This window comes from Gouania willdenowi, chromosome 7 (assembly GCF_900634775.1).
Source record: "Gouania willdenowi chromosome 7, fGouWil2.1, whole genome shotgun sequence".
Lineage (NCBI taxonomy): Eukaryota > Metazoa > Chordata > Actinopteri > Blenniiformes > Gobiesocidae > Gouania > Gouania willdenowi.
The window spans coordinates 39475356-39492977 of record NC_041050.1 but is presented as its reverse complement, the minus strand read 5'-3'; the positions used below and the strand labels follow the sequence as shown (position 1 = coordinate 39492977).

At 34.6% G+C, this 17622-nt stretch overlaps 1 protein-coding gene across 16 annotated transcripts in view; it reads right to left on the bottom strand.

The window, feature by feature from the left end:
- cacna1db (calcium channel, voltage-dependent, L type, alpha 1D subunit, b) overlaps positions 1 to 17622 on the bottom strand; it is a 99828-nt gene that overhangs the window by 9739 nt on the left and 72467 nt on the right. For 7 of the 16 annotated variants that reach the window (XM_028452878.1, XM_028452882.1, XM_028452886.1 and 4 more), the window contains 12 exons: positions 17070 to 17153; positions 14811 to 14852; positions 13718 to 13846; positions 12618 to 12683; positions 11312 to 11403; positions 11061 to 11220; positions 10105 to 10232; positions 9064 to 9160; positions 8850 to 8952; positions 7758 to 7859; positions 1633 to 1769; positions 545 to 679 (listed from right to left, as the gene is read on the bottom strand). In XM_028452878.1, the coding sequence (XP_028308679.1) occupies positions 545 to 679; positions 1633 to 1769; positions 7758 to 7859; positions 8850 to 8952; positions 9064 to 9160; positions 10105 to 10232; positions 11061 to 11220; positions 11312 to 11403; positions 12618 to 12683; positions 13718 to 13846; positions 14811 to 14852; positions 17070 to 17153 (1275 nt within the window). The remainder of the gene's footprint in view (positions 1 to 544; positions 680 to 1632; positions 1770 to 7757; positions 7860 to 8849; positions 8953 to 9063; positions 9161 to 10104; positions 10233 to 11060; positions 11221 to 11311; positions 11404 to 12617; positions 12684 to 13717; positions 13847 to 14810; positions 14853 to 17069; positions 17154 to 17622) is intronic. The other 9 variants (XM_028452880.1, XM_028452881.1, XM_028452892.1 and 6 more) reach the window with 5 other exon arrangements.

The following is a 17622-nucleotide window of genomic DNA, read 5'->3' as shown; positions in this document are numbered from 1 at the left end:
TATATCACAAAATCATTATCAACGGTAACTAACTGTAATTCAACTGCAAACATTAAAAACAAGTGGTTTATCAAACTGTCAAATTTTATAAAAAAGTTAAACTTTTGCTTCTACAACAGATTCTGATTCTGTTAAGTTCTTAAATTTCACATACATGTATCAAAGTGTTCAGTATGTTTTATGTAAATAAAGCTAAAAGTCATTGAGGAGTGAGGTAGTTTATGATGGTGCGTTCACTGACACCTAGTGACCGGGCGTTTACGTGCTATGATATGTTAGCAACATTAAACATGATTTTTTGGATCGATACAATAATAATCGTGCAGTGTAATACCACAATACATCACCATATCATTTTTTTCTCACACCCTTAGTAGACAACAATAAACATATGAAATGTTGCACTTAGTGTGTAATTGTTGTACACAACAATAACATTACAGAACTTTAGTGAAAACAAAACAAGACTTTTTAACAGTAGAAACAATAGTTTTTTTCTGCTGAAAACTGAACATATAACAAAGAACACTTTAATGCTAATCACCCTGTAGATGTCTTCTTCTTCTTCCTCTTCACCAGCATCAACAAGTCCCTCCTCCTGTAGGTCACATGATATGGCTCGACGTATCTCTGGTCCGATGTCATGCAGCGTGCGCAGACCAGCCTGCAGACAACACAGCTACAGTATAGTGTACTTTATTTCAGCTGAATTCTAGTTTAGGGATGGAAAGTCATCATGTGTATCAAATATGAGGCGGTTTGAACATTGTATATTATGTTATATGCATTTTTCTATTATGGCGAGCCATAGTTGCTAACAGTGAACATGACCGTAAATGGTGCCAGTCAAAAATGCAAGGCATGATGGGAAATGTTTCAAGGCAGTCATGAATAGGTTTGGGCAGATTTGAGGATGAGTTAAAATTGTGACATGTTTACAAAAATATAGCATTGCAGCTTGACCAAACCGTTAGAGGTTTGAGGATTTTTAATCTTCAGTGGGTCTTAAGTGTTCTGGTTGAGTTTGACGCCCTCAGACTAGTTTGTGCAAATGCGTTTCCAGGGCGAAATGCCATTTTTGACATTTGACCCAAGATGGCTGACTTCCTGTTTGGTTTTGGGGAGGGTCATAGTGTAACTTTTGGCTCATCTTGGGGTCAGGAATACATGTGGCGAATTTTGTATGAATCGGACAAACCTGACGGTTCTATCGCATTTTTGGCGTCAATAATGCGCGCCATGAATCAGGCCTGAGGTACGTGCAAATTTTGGTGAGACTTTGGGTTTTCTCAGGGGGTCAAATTAGTGATCAAAGGCAGGCTGGGTATATAAATAATAATAATAAAAGCAATTACAATTGAGTTCTTTGGCCAGAATTAAAATACATTAAAAATGTATTTCTAATCAGTCATTTTTGTATTTTTTTTAATCAATTACTAGACATGTCAGGTGACCCTAAGGTTGAAAAACATCGACATAAACACTTAATTGATTAATCAGCATCTTTCCTCTGTCCTGGTTTCTATTAGAGACTTAAATCATATTTTCAAAGAACAACACAACAAAAAGAAATGTATTTATTGTCACTTGTCATTTTAACACTGATGACGATGATGATAATACGACACCAACCTGCAGAGCCAACGTGGTGTTCAGCTTTTCCCACGAGCGTTTTCCCACAAGCCCTTGCTCTTTGCGCCTCTTGAACTTTCTGAAGTAGTCCTGTATCAGGAATGTGGCATAGAACTTCCCCACTGTTACCTCGTCATCTGAGAGAATAGACCACACACACCAAAGCCTCCCACGTCAACACACACGTTTAAAGCTCCTCAACAGCTCAACAGAGCAAAACCACCTGGAGCAACACAATAAAGTTCTTATCGCTAGCATCACAACCAAAACGCCAAAGTCAGTTCAAATATCAATAATAAAGCAATGATGGAGAAAGTCACAAATAACCAAATTCCCAAAATAAAGCTATGAGCTATTTTCCTCTACCTTTAAAAGAGACATTAGGACCCTCTCATCTGAACAGATACACATAGAAAAGGTCTCATACAGCCATGTAATACATACAGTAGATCATACACACATCTGCAGAAACACCAGTAAATCATTAGAACTAAGTGCAACACAATATGTTTTAAAAATCATTTGATTACAAAGTGAAAAACAAGTGAAGAAGTTTTTTCCAATAGAACACATGAGCCGAACTCTTCATCATCAAATTACTCCACGTTTTCTTGAATCTACCATGTAACGGCAAAATATAATATAGTAGATACATAAGTTGTTATTGATCTCTTTATAAGAAAGACTTATTATACATTATTACAATCTGTCCTTGAAAAAACTCGTATAAATGTTGTTAAAAATGTCTCAATTATTGAAACAATGACAAACATCTCTTTCTAAAAAAACAGAACAGTTACAGAACATTAAATAATTATTAAATCTACACTTCAATAAATTAGTTTCCATATCATGATCCCATGCTGACTCAGCTTTATTCTGTCTGTTGTCATGGAGACAGAGGTGATGAGGTCTAGACCAGATGATGAAACTTCCTACATTCTAAGGTTCTCCCAGTGGTTCCTTGGTTTTCTAATCTCTCTCTGAACCTCCATGGAGGTTTGATCATCCAGGAGGATCTTCATCATGATATTTATTCATAAATCCACCAGTATTTGGTCTCTTTTGATCCATCTTAGACTTTAGTCTCTTTTCTCTTTTCCTCGTGTAATGATTTCATCAAAACAAAGTAAAATCTTTAATTATTGTGTCACATGTGAGTTAAATTACTGTAATAACATGATACTAGATGTAAAGATCAACTCATTAACTTTCAGAAACTGGTGGAATTTCTCAGATAGATAAATATTAGCAGAGTTATGGTCATTTAAATTAACGTGTTCCCCTCGATGCGTTCAGGGTCCCTAGGAAACCTGGACATTATGATGAGTTTGAAAAAACTGGACATTTGATCACCCTACAATATTATCAATATTTTTTGTGAAATAGATCTTTATCATCAAGGTTCTTAGAGTTTTACTTCATGAACAACTTCATATTTCACTTCATATTTAAAGTCTTTTGGGGATTTTTTAACCAAAGTTCAAGTAACAGGCAGAAGAGAAAGTAATGGATTACAAGTACTCATGTTACTGTAATTGAGTTGCTTTTTTGTGTACTTCTAAATCAGTAATTTGACTTGTACTTATTGTATTTCATGTATGACTTCTACTTAAGTAGTTAAATCAGTTCTCTTTAACAGGCTGTGTGTGAATGAATGTCAGGTGTAACAATGAGTGTTTTTCCATCTGATTCATAATAAATATAACATATATCGTCTCATGCAAAAGCTTGAACTGACACCAGACAAGGTGTTCATGACATTTATGAAACACACAGACAAAAAAGCCAAACTTGCTTCAAACGTCTAAAACTACACCACGTTAAACAAACCAAAGCGCTAACAGCTAACACATTATAACCAAATCATATTAACATACAACAGATCAACATCTACTAGAAGCACGTGCAGGAAAGCAGCTGAGACCAGAGACGACACACACAGCACATGTACTGTATCCTGATAGAACGCTGTGACTACACACACACACACACACACACACACACGCCGCGTCATCAACCTGGAAGCAGCAGCAAAACAAAACACACGCACACAAGCAAATCCCGAATGTCGAGAGGAACTGGTGAATTATTGCGATGGATAAACCACAGAAAAGCTCCTCAAAATGCGTCATAGATGTAAAGACATAACGCGTTAGGGTCACGATATTTGGAAAAGTTATGTTTTATAGGTGAAGTCGCTCAATGACTACCTGGTTTTAACCCATACACAGCAGAAGACCTTAAATCTTATCAAAGTTTGGAGATCTATAACCAGATGTTGTGGATCAGGTCATCAACCACATGTGTCGTGAAGGACAAAGTAAGAAATGCAATAACAGTAAAAGGTCTGACCTTTGACCTGGAAAACAAAGAGAATTACAGCTCTACGTTTTAGCTCTACGTTTTAGCAACTGTGTTGTTACTGTAGCAGGATATTAAATGTGATTATAAGTCAATAATAAATCATATTATTATCATAATCACACTACAAAATGAGTTCAGAGCTGCTGTTATCAACAATTCACTAACCAGACAAGAAATGGACTGAACACATTCAGATGTTGTCCAGATGTTTGCCTCATAGATCCTGGTTTAGCTTCACTAACCACTAGCTCCTCCTTTCCTCTGATAACTGTTGACATTGTTCTAACTTTAGACGGTCTATCAAACTCCAAATATTTCTATTGGTCTGACTGATTGGTTTCAGCAAAAAACACGACAATAATTCACAGTTTCCTCTCAAAATTCAGGATTTGCTTGTGTGCGTGTGCTTTGTTTTGCTGCTGCTTATCGCCAAAATGGCGACGTCCGGGTTGATGACACACCTTGAAAACCCTCTATATCACACACACACACACACACACACACACACACACACACACACACACACACACACACACTACTGTATGTGGGCCATGCAGGGAGGCTAAGCAGCGTGGGTCTGATTCTCTTCTAAAGCAGTTTCAGGGGACAGTAACCATGGCTACGATGGCTGAGTCAAAGAGGAACAAATGGTTCCTTGTGGTCATCGTTTCTCGACTCGTTTTAGTGAGAGATGAGCAGAGAAAAGATGAACCAACAATACCCCCATGGTTTAAATATAGGGGGAGGGGACCAACATTTGGCCTCATGACGCAGCCACAGAGAAATTATGAGAGGATCTGTTCAGAAAGACACCCTTTCAAAATAAGATGACTATAACTACAGTTACACACAACTTATATTAGGGAACAAATTTGATTTGCTGTCTAAGATGTATTAATTTATTTGATCTGAGTATTTAATTGTGAATAATCACTTAAATGTATCAATTGTAACTTTAAATAATATTACCAAGGTTATACTTTACTGCACAGAGTTTATTTATGATAGTTTATATTTATCTTCACACTAACTACCTTCAACCATTAAATCTTAGACTTTAAGACGACTTGTACTTTTCTGGGTGTTCCTCACTTTGAGCAAAGGTGAACTTTGAACCCTAACCCTGCACCCATTGACCCCCCAAATAATCCTGACAAATAACATATTTTCAACAAGAAAAAGTAACATCATATTGCATAATAAATCAAAAACCTAAATCTAACTTTTTCACCTACATAAAAAAAACAAATTTAAAAGTGCAGGAGTCAAAATTACAGGTAATAACACAACATTGTTTACAATCTGTGCCCAAAAAATAAAGGAATGAACTTAATAAAATAAAACAAAAACTATGTAAAAACTATTTCTGATTCTGATTCTAATGCAAGTAACACATTTCATAAATAAATCAAAACTCTAAAATTAATTTAAACTAATCACCTGCATTAAAAAAAAACAAATGTAAAAGTGCAGTAATTATATTTAGGTTGGGGTAATGTAATTTAAAAAGTAGGAACAATTACTTTAAACTGGTAAATAATGGACATGACAAATGGTGAATGTGGTTAAATTGGCAAAAATAAGTATGAAATATGTTGAAAAGAGGTTAAAAGTGACAATAATGGGTCAACATATGTAACATTAGGTGTAAAAGTGGTAGAAATGGTTTATAAGTGATGAACATGTCTGGAAAGTGGAAAAATGTGCAGAAAAGTCATTGAAATGTGATGTAGAAGTGTTAGAAATGGGAGAAATGTAGCAAAAATACATTAAATTGAGCAAAAAATATGGCAAGAAAAAGTGATGAAAATAGATTAAATACAGGAAATTATGAAAAATGTAGATTGCTAATCCCACACGCCGACCTTAATAATTATTTTTGCACTTTAGTTCTACGTTACATTTAGTTCCTGCTCCATTTCTGTGTAGTTGTTTTGTTAAATGTCAATGATCTTTATTATCAATTCAATGATTTTAAGTAGATTGACATGAAATTGAAAATCTCCTCACCTGTCATACCTCTATTCTCCACCAGGGGGGGGACACTTTGAGAAGCACTGATTTACACAGTAAAGTTTGAAACAGCTGAACACATGGTGAAACTCTAATGAACAGTGAAATAATTCCCCTAACTCATTCAGACCATTGGTGAGGGTTGAAACGTCTTTCTGAACAGAACCTGTCAGAGGTTTCAGTCGTTTCATGCCAGCAGACTAAAACAGAACTGCTCCAAAGAGCTCAGGACGGCAGAAAGAGATGAAAAAAGAAGCAGAAAGCTGTGGAGACAGAGCAGCTCAGCAGAAAAACATTAGTTCAATAAAAACATGCAAAACTATGACGTCCATTTATTTTCTAGCAAAGCAGATGATGCACCTTGTGTTTCTTTGTTCTTTCTCTCTAAGGAGAACCTACAGTATGTTTATCCTCATGTGACTAATTATCCATCATATGGTTCCCACAGCGACTGTACCATAGACTAGTGTTGTTATTGAACTCTAGAAGATACTGTAAATGGAGTATCCTGTTATACTAAATAACACCTACATTAGTTAAGCTACATTCTGGTCACATGTTTGCATAGAAAGGCTTGTAATAATTGGATTTTCTTATATCAAAAAATTAATACCATAGATTACTTCCTTTCTGACCTGTCATCAATTAGATTTTAATTCTTTCAAAAAATTAATATATTTAACCTGTCTTTAATTGAAATCTGGCTTAGAACCCTTAAAATGTCCTTATTTTAGTAGATCTATGTCTAATTAAACACATTATTTTTGCACCATATTCATTTTATTAACTTTTAAAAACAGGACTACTTTACAGTTTTAGAGCCTGTGTTCCTCCATCTTGAAATCATGTGATTGATGATGTCACACGGCCCCACTTCCTGTAAACATCCCATTGTTTTCTATTGAAGTGAAACATTCAGCCTGATTTTTACATCATTTAGTAACTTTTTTGGTGAAAATACCGACTCATGCTGCTTTTGATTGCTCTAAAAAAAAATCAGAAAAAGTTAGTCCTTCTATTCTCAGGGTTTGTGCATCTTTAACTTTCCTGGATGTATTCACTAACTTTAGCCACCAGAGCGTATCAGCACACTGTTTTTACAACTTTTATCAGTGAAATCAAAATCTGGCATTATAATTAAATAATTTCATAGATTGCATTTTTCCTGACTGAACAGTTACAGAATATATATACAGTATAGATATAAAAAAATAAAATAACTAAAAAGAAGCTCAGAGGTCTAATCAGAAATACACTTGTTAATGATCTAATTCATCATTGGTGGGTTTTGGTGAATCTGCATCTGTGGATAAATAGTTTGGCCATAATTAAGGTGTTATACTTAATGTCTTTGTATTCTGCTGAGCACTGTTTAAGAGAGAGTAAAGATCCCTTAGGAGAGCTCTTCTTCTCTGCTTCGATGTCTACAACCAAACCCCAGAGTTGGAACTGTCGCCCCCTGTGATCACAGATTATTTTCAGGTCAAAACTGTTTTTATTCTCTTTCTGTAAACAAAAGGTTTACAACGACATCTTTAACATTGTTTGCTTTTCCAGATGGAAGAACACAAGCTCTAAAACTAAAAAGTAGTTCCATTTTTAAAAGTTAATAAAATGAATATGTTGCATAATGATGTGTTTTATTAGATATAAATCTACTTATTAATAAATAACAACAGTGGAGGATCCCTTCTAGAGTGCCAGTGCTACTTTTAAATGTGATTGTGATTATTGGTACCACTAACCGCCTGCAGGGGGCACCACTTGGTCCAGCAGCTTCATGCTGGTTCTCTTCCAGATCTTCTTGATCACAGCTCGTAGCTCCTCATTGGCTTGTTCCAGGTTCCCTAAAATAGAGACAAAACTGTGTGAATCACCGACTTTCTGGTGGTTTTTATTTAGTGAGAATGTCTATTAAAGCAAAGGGCTTTGTATGAATTATTCCTCCTTTTTATACTGAGACACAACAATCATAATAATAATAAGAATATTTTTTATATAGCACTTTTCAAAACACATGTTACAAAGTGCTTTCCAAAGGCTTAAATTAAATTAATACATTAGAAAGTAAAATATATAAAGTTTTGGTCACAGATTAAAGAAGTGACTAAAAATCAGGGAAGGCTCTCCCATAAATTGTCAGTAGTCATTTAGATTTACCATTTACGCTTAACATTTAGATTTACATTTAACATTTAGATATAGCAATTAGATTTACCTTTAACATTTAGACATAGATTAAACATTTAGATTTACATTTAGCATGTAGATTTACATTTAACATTTAGATTTACATTTAGCATGTAGATTTACATTTAACATTTAGATTTACATTTAGATTTAGATTTTACGATACACTAAACATATTCTAGTTCAAGGGCCAAATATGGACCAGTTTGATCTCAAGTGGGCCACAAATTTTAGGTGGGAAAATGAGCAATTTTAACATTATTCTGCCCTATAAATATATGTAAAGTAAAATAAATGTATATTTAAATTTCCTTGAGTTTGTGACCAATTTTTATTCAATTTGGGAAAATGTTTTGGAATAATTTTAATAAAATCGCAGGATTTTGGAAAAAATAAAAATTTCTTTCATTTAACAATTTGTGATTTTCCCTGGCAAATATTGTTGACATATTTTGAATAGCTGAGATATCTAGAGTTAAATTACTCTGTATTTTTACTTTCTGTAATTCTGACTTTCTCCTGCGGGCTGAATTTGACGCTCTAAAGGGCCGGATTTGGGCCCCGGGCCTTGAGTTTGACGCGTGTTCTACAAACTGTGACATCCGTAAAGTTGTGTGAGAGTTTTCCTGAGGCGTGCACTCACTCACCCTCAGTTTTAATCTTGAGCGCAGTCCGTACCAGAGCAAACAACGTGGCGTTAAACATCACCGTTCCATCGCTGTTCAGAGGCATGTTCATCGCTACCAGACGCTGTAACAGTTTAAAACAAAGAACCTGTTGATTATTAAACATTAGGAGACGGTGTATAAAATAGTTTGTTTTCATTTTTCATCTTAAAATAAATCATATTTACGTCCTTACCTTACAGGCCACTCTGTGAGGACACAGTTTACCAAAGCCCAGCGGAGGCTGAATCCTTCTCAGCAGCGTCACCACATCCAGATGTTTTATTCTGCCTCTGAAGTACACAATAACATAATATACAGTAACATAGTTACAGTCACTTATCACATGTCAATTACATTTTTCAACTTCAATTATCCATGTTCAACTACAACTTTATTATGATTACCGGCAATTTTTCCAATTAAAATTCAATTACAATAATTATTTTTCCCCTGAAAGTCAATTACAATTAGGTTCTCAATTGCAATTAATCACAATTACTGAGCCTTTAATAAATAACCCTTATTAAACGTAGTCGTCCTCTTCTGTTAGCTTTGTGTTAGCATCTCTAATGCTAACAGGTCAGTTTGACTCATGTCTTAAATCAGCTGTAAAATACACTAATAAATATTAATTATCATCTAATTAGTTTCTCATCTATTGATTACCTTGTTAGGCTTCCTAATCAATAAATATATTGGTATTATTATGTAAGGTGTTGGCGTCTGAGCCTTTTTGAGTCAGTACACCCTAGATTTATATTTAAAAATGATCCTCAAGAGAGATAAAAAAAACATATTTTAATAATTTTAACTATGTACAGTATGTGTAGAACATAGAACTGTAACATGGTCCCCCAGGTTTGTGTTTATGGTCATTAAATTGACATTGACAGTTTAGAAATGTCAATTACAATTACAAAGCAAATTATCTAAACTAAATTACAATTCAATTTTGACTACAACAGGAACAGATTTTTTCCAAATATAACTACATTTATAATTACGTAATAACTTCAATTATTATCAATCATGCGATTACAATTATAATTGAACCCAACTCTACTAAACAAAACAATCAGTGATAATCAGAAATACCCATGTATGAAATAAGCACCATTTTTCCTTCAAAAGTCAGTAGAAATTAGGAATAAAAAGTCTAAAAATAAATACATACTGTACATACAGTACATACATGAATAAATAACTAAAAAGTTTAAAAACAGGTTGTGATTACTTTGCTTCAGGGTCGTATTCAGACCAAATCCTTTTGAACTCGTCCAGGTGGTGTGGTCCAAGAATGGACCAATCACGTGTCAGATAGTCAAAGTTATCCATGATGACCGCGACAAATAGGTTGATGATCTAAACAAATAATAATAATAATAATTAGAAGAAGAAGAAGAAGAATAGTGATTGTGCACCAACACATACAGGTGAGACATTTAAAGATAAAAAACAAGTCCTAAAGCACAGGTTCCAAACTTTTCTCGGGTCGTGACCCCATCTTGATTTCTCAAATGTCCAGCGACCTCAGAGACATTTCTTTTTTTCTAGAATTAGTTTTTGATCATGTTTATTAAAGTTTCAGAGTAGCCGGGATTAGTGACAAAGTGACAAGATATTTTTATACTGCATTTTATTTTAACTAAATTTATATTTGAGAAAGTTTAGGATACAGTTATTTGATATTTATTGCGTGTGATGTGTATTTCAAACATAATAATAATTTTAAAAAATTAAATTGAATTTTATCAAGTTTTTCTCTTCTTTTTTTTAAACAATGAACATTTTTTAAAAAAAACCCATTTTAATTCCAGGCGACCACACATGGGGTCCCGACCCCAAGATTGAAAAACACTGCCCTAAGGCAGCGATTCTTCACTGACAGCTGGTCAAAAATTAATAAATTCTTAATGTCGCTCATGTTGAAGTTGTCTTTTATTTTGAAGGAAACTTTTATTTTGACAGGCTTGCTGTGAAATTCATGTTTCACAGGAAAATCTATAGATTTATGTTTAAAAAAAAAGATTATATATGTGTGTTTTTAACAGCATTTAAAAAAAAAAAAAAACTAAACATGGTTGGTTGGGTCGCGATTTAATGACCATGGAAAAATGTGGGTCCCAGGGTGAGACCAGTTGAGAACCCCTGATCTTCACAGGTATTACTATTATGTGGCCTGAGGATTACCAAGAAAGCACAGAGCATGTAGAAAGTGATGAAGTAGATGATGGCAAAGCTGCTTCCACACGTCCTCTCCTCTCCGGGGTTGTAGTCGGACTCTGAGTCACACAGTTTTCCTGGTAAACAGGCCAACATGATCTCCTGCCACGCCTCCCCAGTAGCACATCTGACACAAACAGCCAGTCATTACTGGCTCCGCCCACACGCACAACTACCAACGTCTGTGTTTACTATGTTTAACAGCTACGAGGACTGACCTGAACAGCATCAGAACCGCTTGAGGAAACGTTTGAAAGTTGTTGTTGCGATTGATTTGGGTTCCGTCCACCATCGCTATTTTACCAAAAACCTGAAACACAAAGAAATAATTCATCGTAGTGGGAATAAAGATTTATGACTGGGAGTTTATTTACACTAGGGGTGTGCATTGACATTAATCTGATCGTATGATTCACGATTTGCATGTCACTATACAATATATCCTGATACTAAGCAATACAATATACATTGCAATATATCACGATGTCAATGATTACAAATGTCACCTTTACCAGTACAAACATTGTATACCAGTATACAATGTTTTTCATTTTTTCTAAACTTGCAAGAACAAGTAAATAGTAACTTTCATCACATTTAACTAATTTTTCTTTCATTTGAGATAAATTCATGTAAAACAGCATGTTCTGTATCATTTTAAAAAATGTAAACATGAAAAATAAATCTAAATGTAAATGTTAAATCTAAATATAAATGTTAGATATATATGTTAAATGTAGGTATAAAAATGAAATATAAATGTAAATGTTAAATCTAAATGTAAACGTCAAATGTAAGTGTTAAATGTAAATTTCAATGTAAAATGTAAATTTCAATGTAAAATGTAAATTTCAATGTTAAATATAGATTTTCAATGTTAAATATACATGTTACATCTCGATGTAAAAGTTCAATATGAATGTTTAATGTTAAATATACATGTAAAAGTTTAATCTAAATGTTAAATCTAAATATAAATGTTGAATCTAAATCTAAATCAAAATGTTAAATTGGTTGCCAAGTATAAAGCTAAATGTTTAGAAATGATTAAAATGTCTTGCTCTTCCCCTCTCCTAACATAAATGGTAACAAACTGTAATTCAAGCACCGATATCAATAACAATCGTTATGTTTATCAAACTGTCAAATTACATTTTCCAAAAAAGTTTAACTTTTGCTTCTACAGCAGATTCTGATTCTGTTAAGTTCTTAAACTCTTTTAATAAAAACTAACCACATCTATAAAAGTTCCCACTATGTTTTATGAAAACGACTTCCAGCTAAAGTCATAGAGGAGTGACGTAGTTTAACCAGTTCTGATGGTGCGTTCACTGACCCCTCGTGACTAGGAGTTTACGTGCTATGCAGATGTTGGCGCAATTAAATGTTAATTAAAAATATGACATTTTTCGGATCATTACAATAATCTTGCTGTGGAATATTTCAATATATCACCAAGTCGATTTTTCCTTACACCCCTAGTGTACGATAATATTGTTGTATCACATCCTCTGACTTAATTACCTGCATTCCAATGACGGCGTAGATGAAGAAGAGCATGGCGATGAGGAGGGCGACGTAGGGAAGAGCCTGGAAAAATACGGTTACATCATCATCTTATATATTGGACATTAATAACCTCTAAAAATGTGATATTGGAGTAAATTTATTTATTTTTACAAACTGATCAATATGTCCCTGAATGGGACCCTGAACGCATCTTGAGGAACACGTTATTTTAAATGACCATAACTAATATTTACTCTATTGGATAAATTCCACCAGTTTCTGAAAGTTAATCATGTTATTACAGTAATTTAACTCACATGTGACGGAATCATTATAGATTTACTTTGTTTTGATGAAATCATCACAAGAGGAGAAGAAAAAAGAGACTAAAGTCTAAGATAGATCAAAAGAGACCAAACACTGGTGGATTTATGAATAAATATCATGATGAAGATCCTCCTGGATGATCAAACCTCCATGGAGGTTCAGAGAGAGGAACCACTGGGAGAACCTTAGAATGTAGGAAGTTTCATCATCTGGTCTAGACCTCATCACCTCTGTCTCCATGACAACAGACAGAATAAAGCTGAGTCAGCATGGGACCGTGGGATGGAAATGATCAGTTATTTATTTTCTGAAAACTGCCAAAATAAAAATCATAATTCAAATTTTAAAAAATTCCCATAAAAGAAAAATGTAAATTCAATTTCTAGGAGATGTTTCTGATTGTTTCAATGGTTGAGATATTTTAGTTTGGTTTACATGATATTCAACAAGAACTGATTGTTATATTGCATAATAAAGGTGATAATATAAAGAGAGAAATGGATTTTTAAACTGTATGAACATAAACAACTTATTTATCTACTATATTGTACTTTATTGTTACAAGTTAGATTCAAGAAAACGTCGAGAACTTTCAAGTATGCCGAGGTCAACACGTGCCCTCTTTTTTAGAAATGAAGATACGGTCACTCTACTGTAACTAAAATGAATGAAAATGTCTTATTTTATGTACGAAGCAGGTGAGATTACATTCATTTGTTTTACGTGTTGTTTATCCTAAAAATGTGTCCAATATTCATCACATTTTGTCTTTTTGGTTTTGTTCTGACCTGGAAGGACTTGATGAAAGTCCAGAGTAGAGTTCTGATTCCCTCTCCTCTGCTCAGCAGCTTTACCAACCTCATCACTCTGAAGAGACGGAAGAAGGTGATGGATATGCGAGCGCTGTCCTCTGTGTTCTGAGGATGAGATGAAGAATGTTCAGGAAACACTCAAACATTGTATTCCACTGATGTTCATTCATGCTTTTTTAGCTTTTTAATAAGACATTACAACAGCAAGAAACTCAAAGGTGAATTCATATCATCATTGTAGAGCCATGCAGAATAAAACCATTGAACACACACCACTTACAAAATAACATTTTTTGTGCAAACTAAACTCTTTTTCAACTCCCATTAAGCCTCAAAATTATTTTTTTTTTGCAAGTGAAGGCAAAGTGACAAAAAATTATTATCAGGCAGCAAAAATATTACAAAAGGGGCAAGAACGTGGAACCAAAAGAGTGAAAAGAGAGGAACCAGGTGGTGTGTGATGGCAAAGGGAGCTTAAATGGGCCAAATGTGACAAAAAATAGTGAAAAAGGGAAAAAATGTGGAACAAAAAGAGTCAAAATGTAGGAAAAAAGGAAACAAGTGGTATTTATTGTGCAAAAAGGTAGCGTATTTGGATGAATAGTGGCAACAAAAGGACAAAAATTGGATAAAAGAGACAAAAACAACTTAAAATAGGTAAAAAGGGATATTTATTGGCAAAAGAAAGCCATAGTCAATAAAAAGAGTTTATGGATGATTAATAATTCAAATTACGACGTAAAGAGCCACATGTAGAGCATTACTGACTTAATAAACGGCCTCTACATGATGTCCCACCTCTGACTGTAACACTGAATCACATGACCACATGCCATGCATCATCACAGGACAAAATCATATCAGCAGGCATTAATGCAACGTTATAATGCAACAAATCTCACAGATAATCACAAACACTAAAAACGTTGGTTTAGAATGTAAGAATCCCAATGGTTTATAGAGTTAAAACAGAGACAGAATCACATGAAAAAGATGGAGATGCTTTGACTTCTGGATAATCGCTGATGATGGGAGGTTCTGAAACAAAAGGGGAGGGGCTTCTTCTTACCCCTGGCTCCACTATCACCTTGACAACAGGAATGGCTGCCGACTTAAAAACCAAAAGTCTAAAGTTAAAGAGTGTTAAACACAAAGTGTACACGAGGCCGATCATCATTAGCAACGTAGAATTTACAACATAGACACAAACTACAGGCAGAGGTGCTTCTATTCACAGCATCATTAACATCCTGTGGGACATAAACCTAAAGAAAGGAGGAGCTGAACAGAAACATTAGTTCAATAATTATTTACATGGCGTCTAAAACCATTTCCTCACAAAGATCCTCTGGACTGTACCATGTTCCATATGTCACTGATTTTAATCTGTGTGGTGGACGAGGTTTGTAGGGATGGAACATTTTAACCTTGTAAAAGTGCTTCTTAAGTTAAAATATTAATGGGAAAAATGTAATTTCCATTGCATCATATCATATGTATGGGATGGGTACGTTTCACATTTGAGCCGATATTCGGTACCTGTGAATCAATATTAGTATTCAACGCTAACAATTAACAGTACTTTTGTGTTGTAATGAATGGTAAATAATAAAAGCTCAAAAAGTTACAATTTATTACATTTATTTCTCATAAAAATCAAACCAACATGCAATTATTACTGTTTGTATTGTATCTTCAACATTAAAACCATGAACTACATCTACGCAGTGTTTTTTTCTTCTCAATAATGCCCAAATTAAAAAGCAGCTCTATGTGACACGGCTCTATATTGCGAGTATTTCACTTGTATTCGTGCACAGAGGTGAAAACCCATGTGTGAACTTTAAATATGTCCCTGGTCTGATTCATGAATCTACGGCTCTGAAAGCTGAGTCAGCGTCTCTGTTTCCACTTTTTGACCAAAAAAAACGTTTTCATTCGGTGCTATGGTTAGTGCCAGAGCTTAGTTGGTTCTTATCCTGTTTATCCTATAAAATGTGTGTGGGAGGAGCCTGTTTATGTTATTTGGGGAGAAAGGAGAGCGCCGTTTTTGTTCGCCACAGAACCAGGAAATATCTCTAACATGGTTCCATTTGATTTAACGTGAATCGGTACCAAGTAGTACCGAAGGAATTCGGTCAGTGCCTAAAAAAGTACAGAATTCGATACCCATCCCTAATCACAGGGCCGGCTCTTGGCATAGGTGAACCTGGGGTCGCCTGGGGCGCCATCTGCTGGAGGGGTGAATTCTCAAAGTGAAATAATTTTAAATAAACATAAGATACGAATAATACATTTCAACCCATCCTTCACGTTTACTTGACAAACCTAAAACACAAGTCCTAAAAATGATTAAAGTAAATGAATAAACATGAATGGATTGTATTTAAGTGGTTTCAGTGAGTGAAGTGAGATAAAAGCTCCTTCTGTTTCCACTGTATAGTGGTGTTTGTTTACTCTATATCTTTTTTGGGGGCCACAAAAATGTGATTTTCTGATCCAAGGGCCACATTAACAACATTCACATCAGAATAATGACCAATCTGAGCATCTATAACAGCAAAGAATAAAGGGTTTGTGTGTTTTTGTTGTTTAAATGTGTGTTTTTGTCTATTATTCTGTTATTTATTCATTGTCATTTGGTGTATCTTTGGTGTAATTGTTTTGTGTTTTTGTTGTTTGTTTAGCATATTTTTCATTCATAGAATTATACCGAGGGTCGTCAAAGTCTACTCTCACCTGGAGCACCATATCACCCAGAACCTGCTCATCCCTAATCACATGTAATATGAATCTGTTCTATTTAAGGAGTAAACATGATGTCACTGCACGCCTTATTTAGAGACTGAATACATTATTATTTTTAATTGTAATAAAGGCAAAGTCACATTTTTTATGAACACAAGGAGACATGAGGATGAGCTTCACTAGGAGTCAGTTTCCATTGACCCCAGAAACGCTTACTGTATGTGAACCCACAGTGTGAGAACCACTGTCTTACATCCAGGAGTGGTTTGACAGAGTTTGAGAACAAACACAGACCCAGGTACAGACAGGCTGGCACAAAGCAGGACACAGATGTAAAGTGAGTGGCCTTGCTCAAGCAGAAGATAAAAAAAGATCTGTAATAACCACATGATTACTGTTACCAACCCGTTCAAAGTGTGATATTTCATCTGTGCTCATTAAAGGTGTGATATTGTTTCTGCAAGAATGTATTTGCAAAATATGAAAATAGCATCAACAATGTATAAAATCTTGTCAGCCTGAAGCTAAAGCAAGACCCTCCTCCAACACAATAAGACACACATGATAAATGACTACTTACATTGATCTCAGTGATGGCAATGTCAACCACGCTACCCACAACAATTAAGGCATCAAACGTGTTCCATGCATCAGCAAAATAGTTCTGCGACACAAGCGACAAAAACACAGAAAAAAGTAGGAGAGAAAGAGAACAAAGCACAGGAAGAAGAAGAAATAGAAACACTGTGAGAGACAGAAAGTGAGAAACATCTAAACATGTCGTGATAACAGATCAAATCCTTCCTGTTAGTTATTTTAGTAGCTAATAACATCTGCCCTCAGGTTTATCGTGAGCTGTAGTTGTTGATGTAAAATGGCCACGTTTACATGAGAGCTTTAATTCCACTTTAATTTAGAATAAAATTAAATACCCATTCTGATTTAAACTTAAATCCAATTTAAGTGGCTGGTTTATTCTGATTTTAAGTCTAAATGGCATAATACCTTGATATTGTCTCCTTCTCCTGCTCAGCTAACTAAAGTGAAACTGTGTTATTGTCCAACTGCTTCTTCAAGCTAAATAAAAGTGAAAATAGTTTTTATTATGTGTTCTTCAATGTTGAAAAAATGCT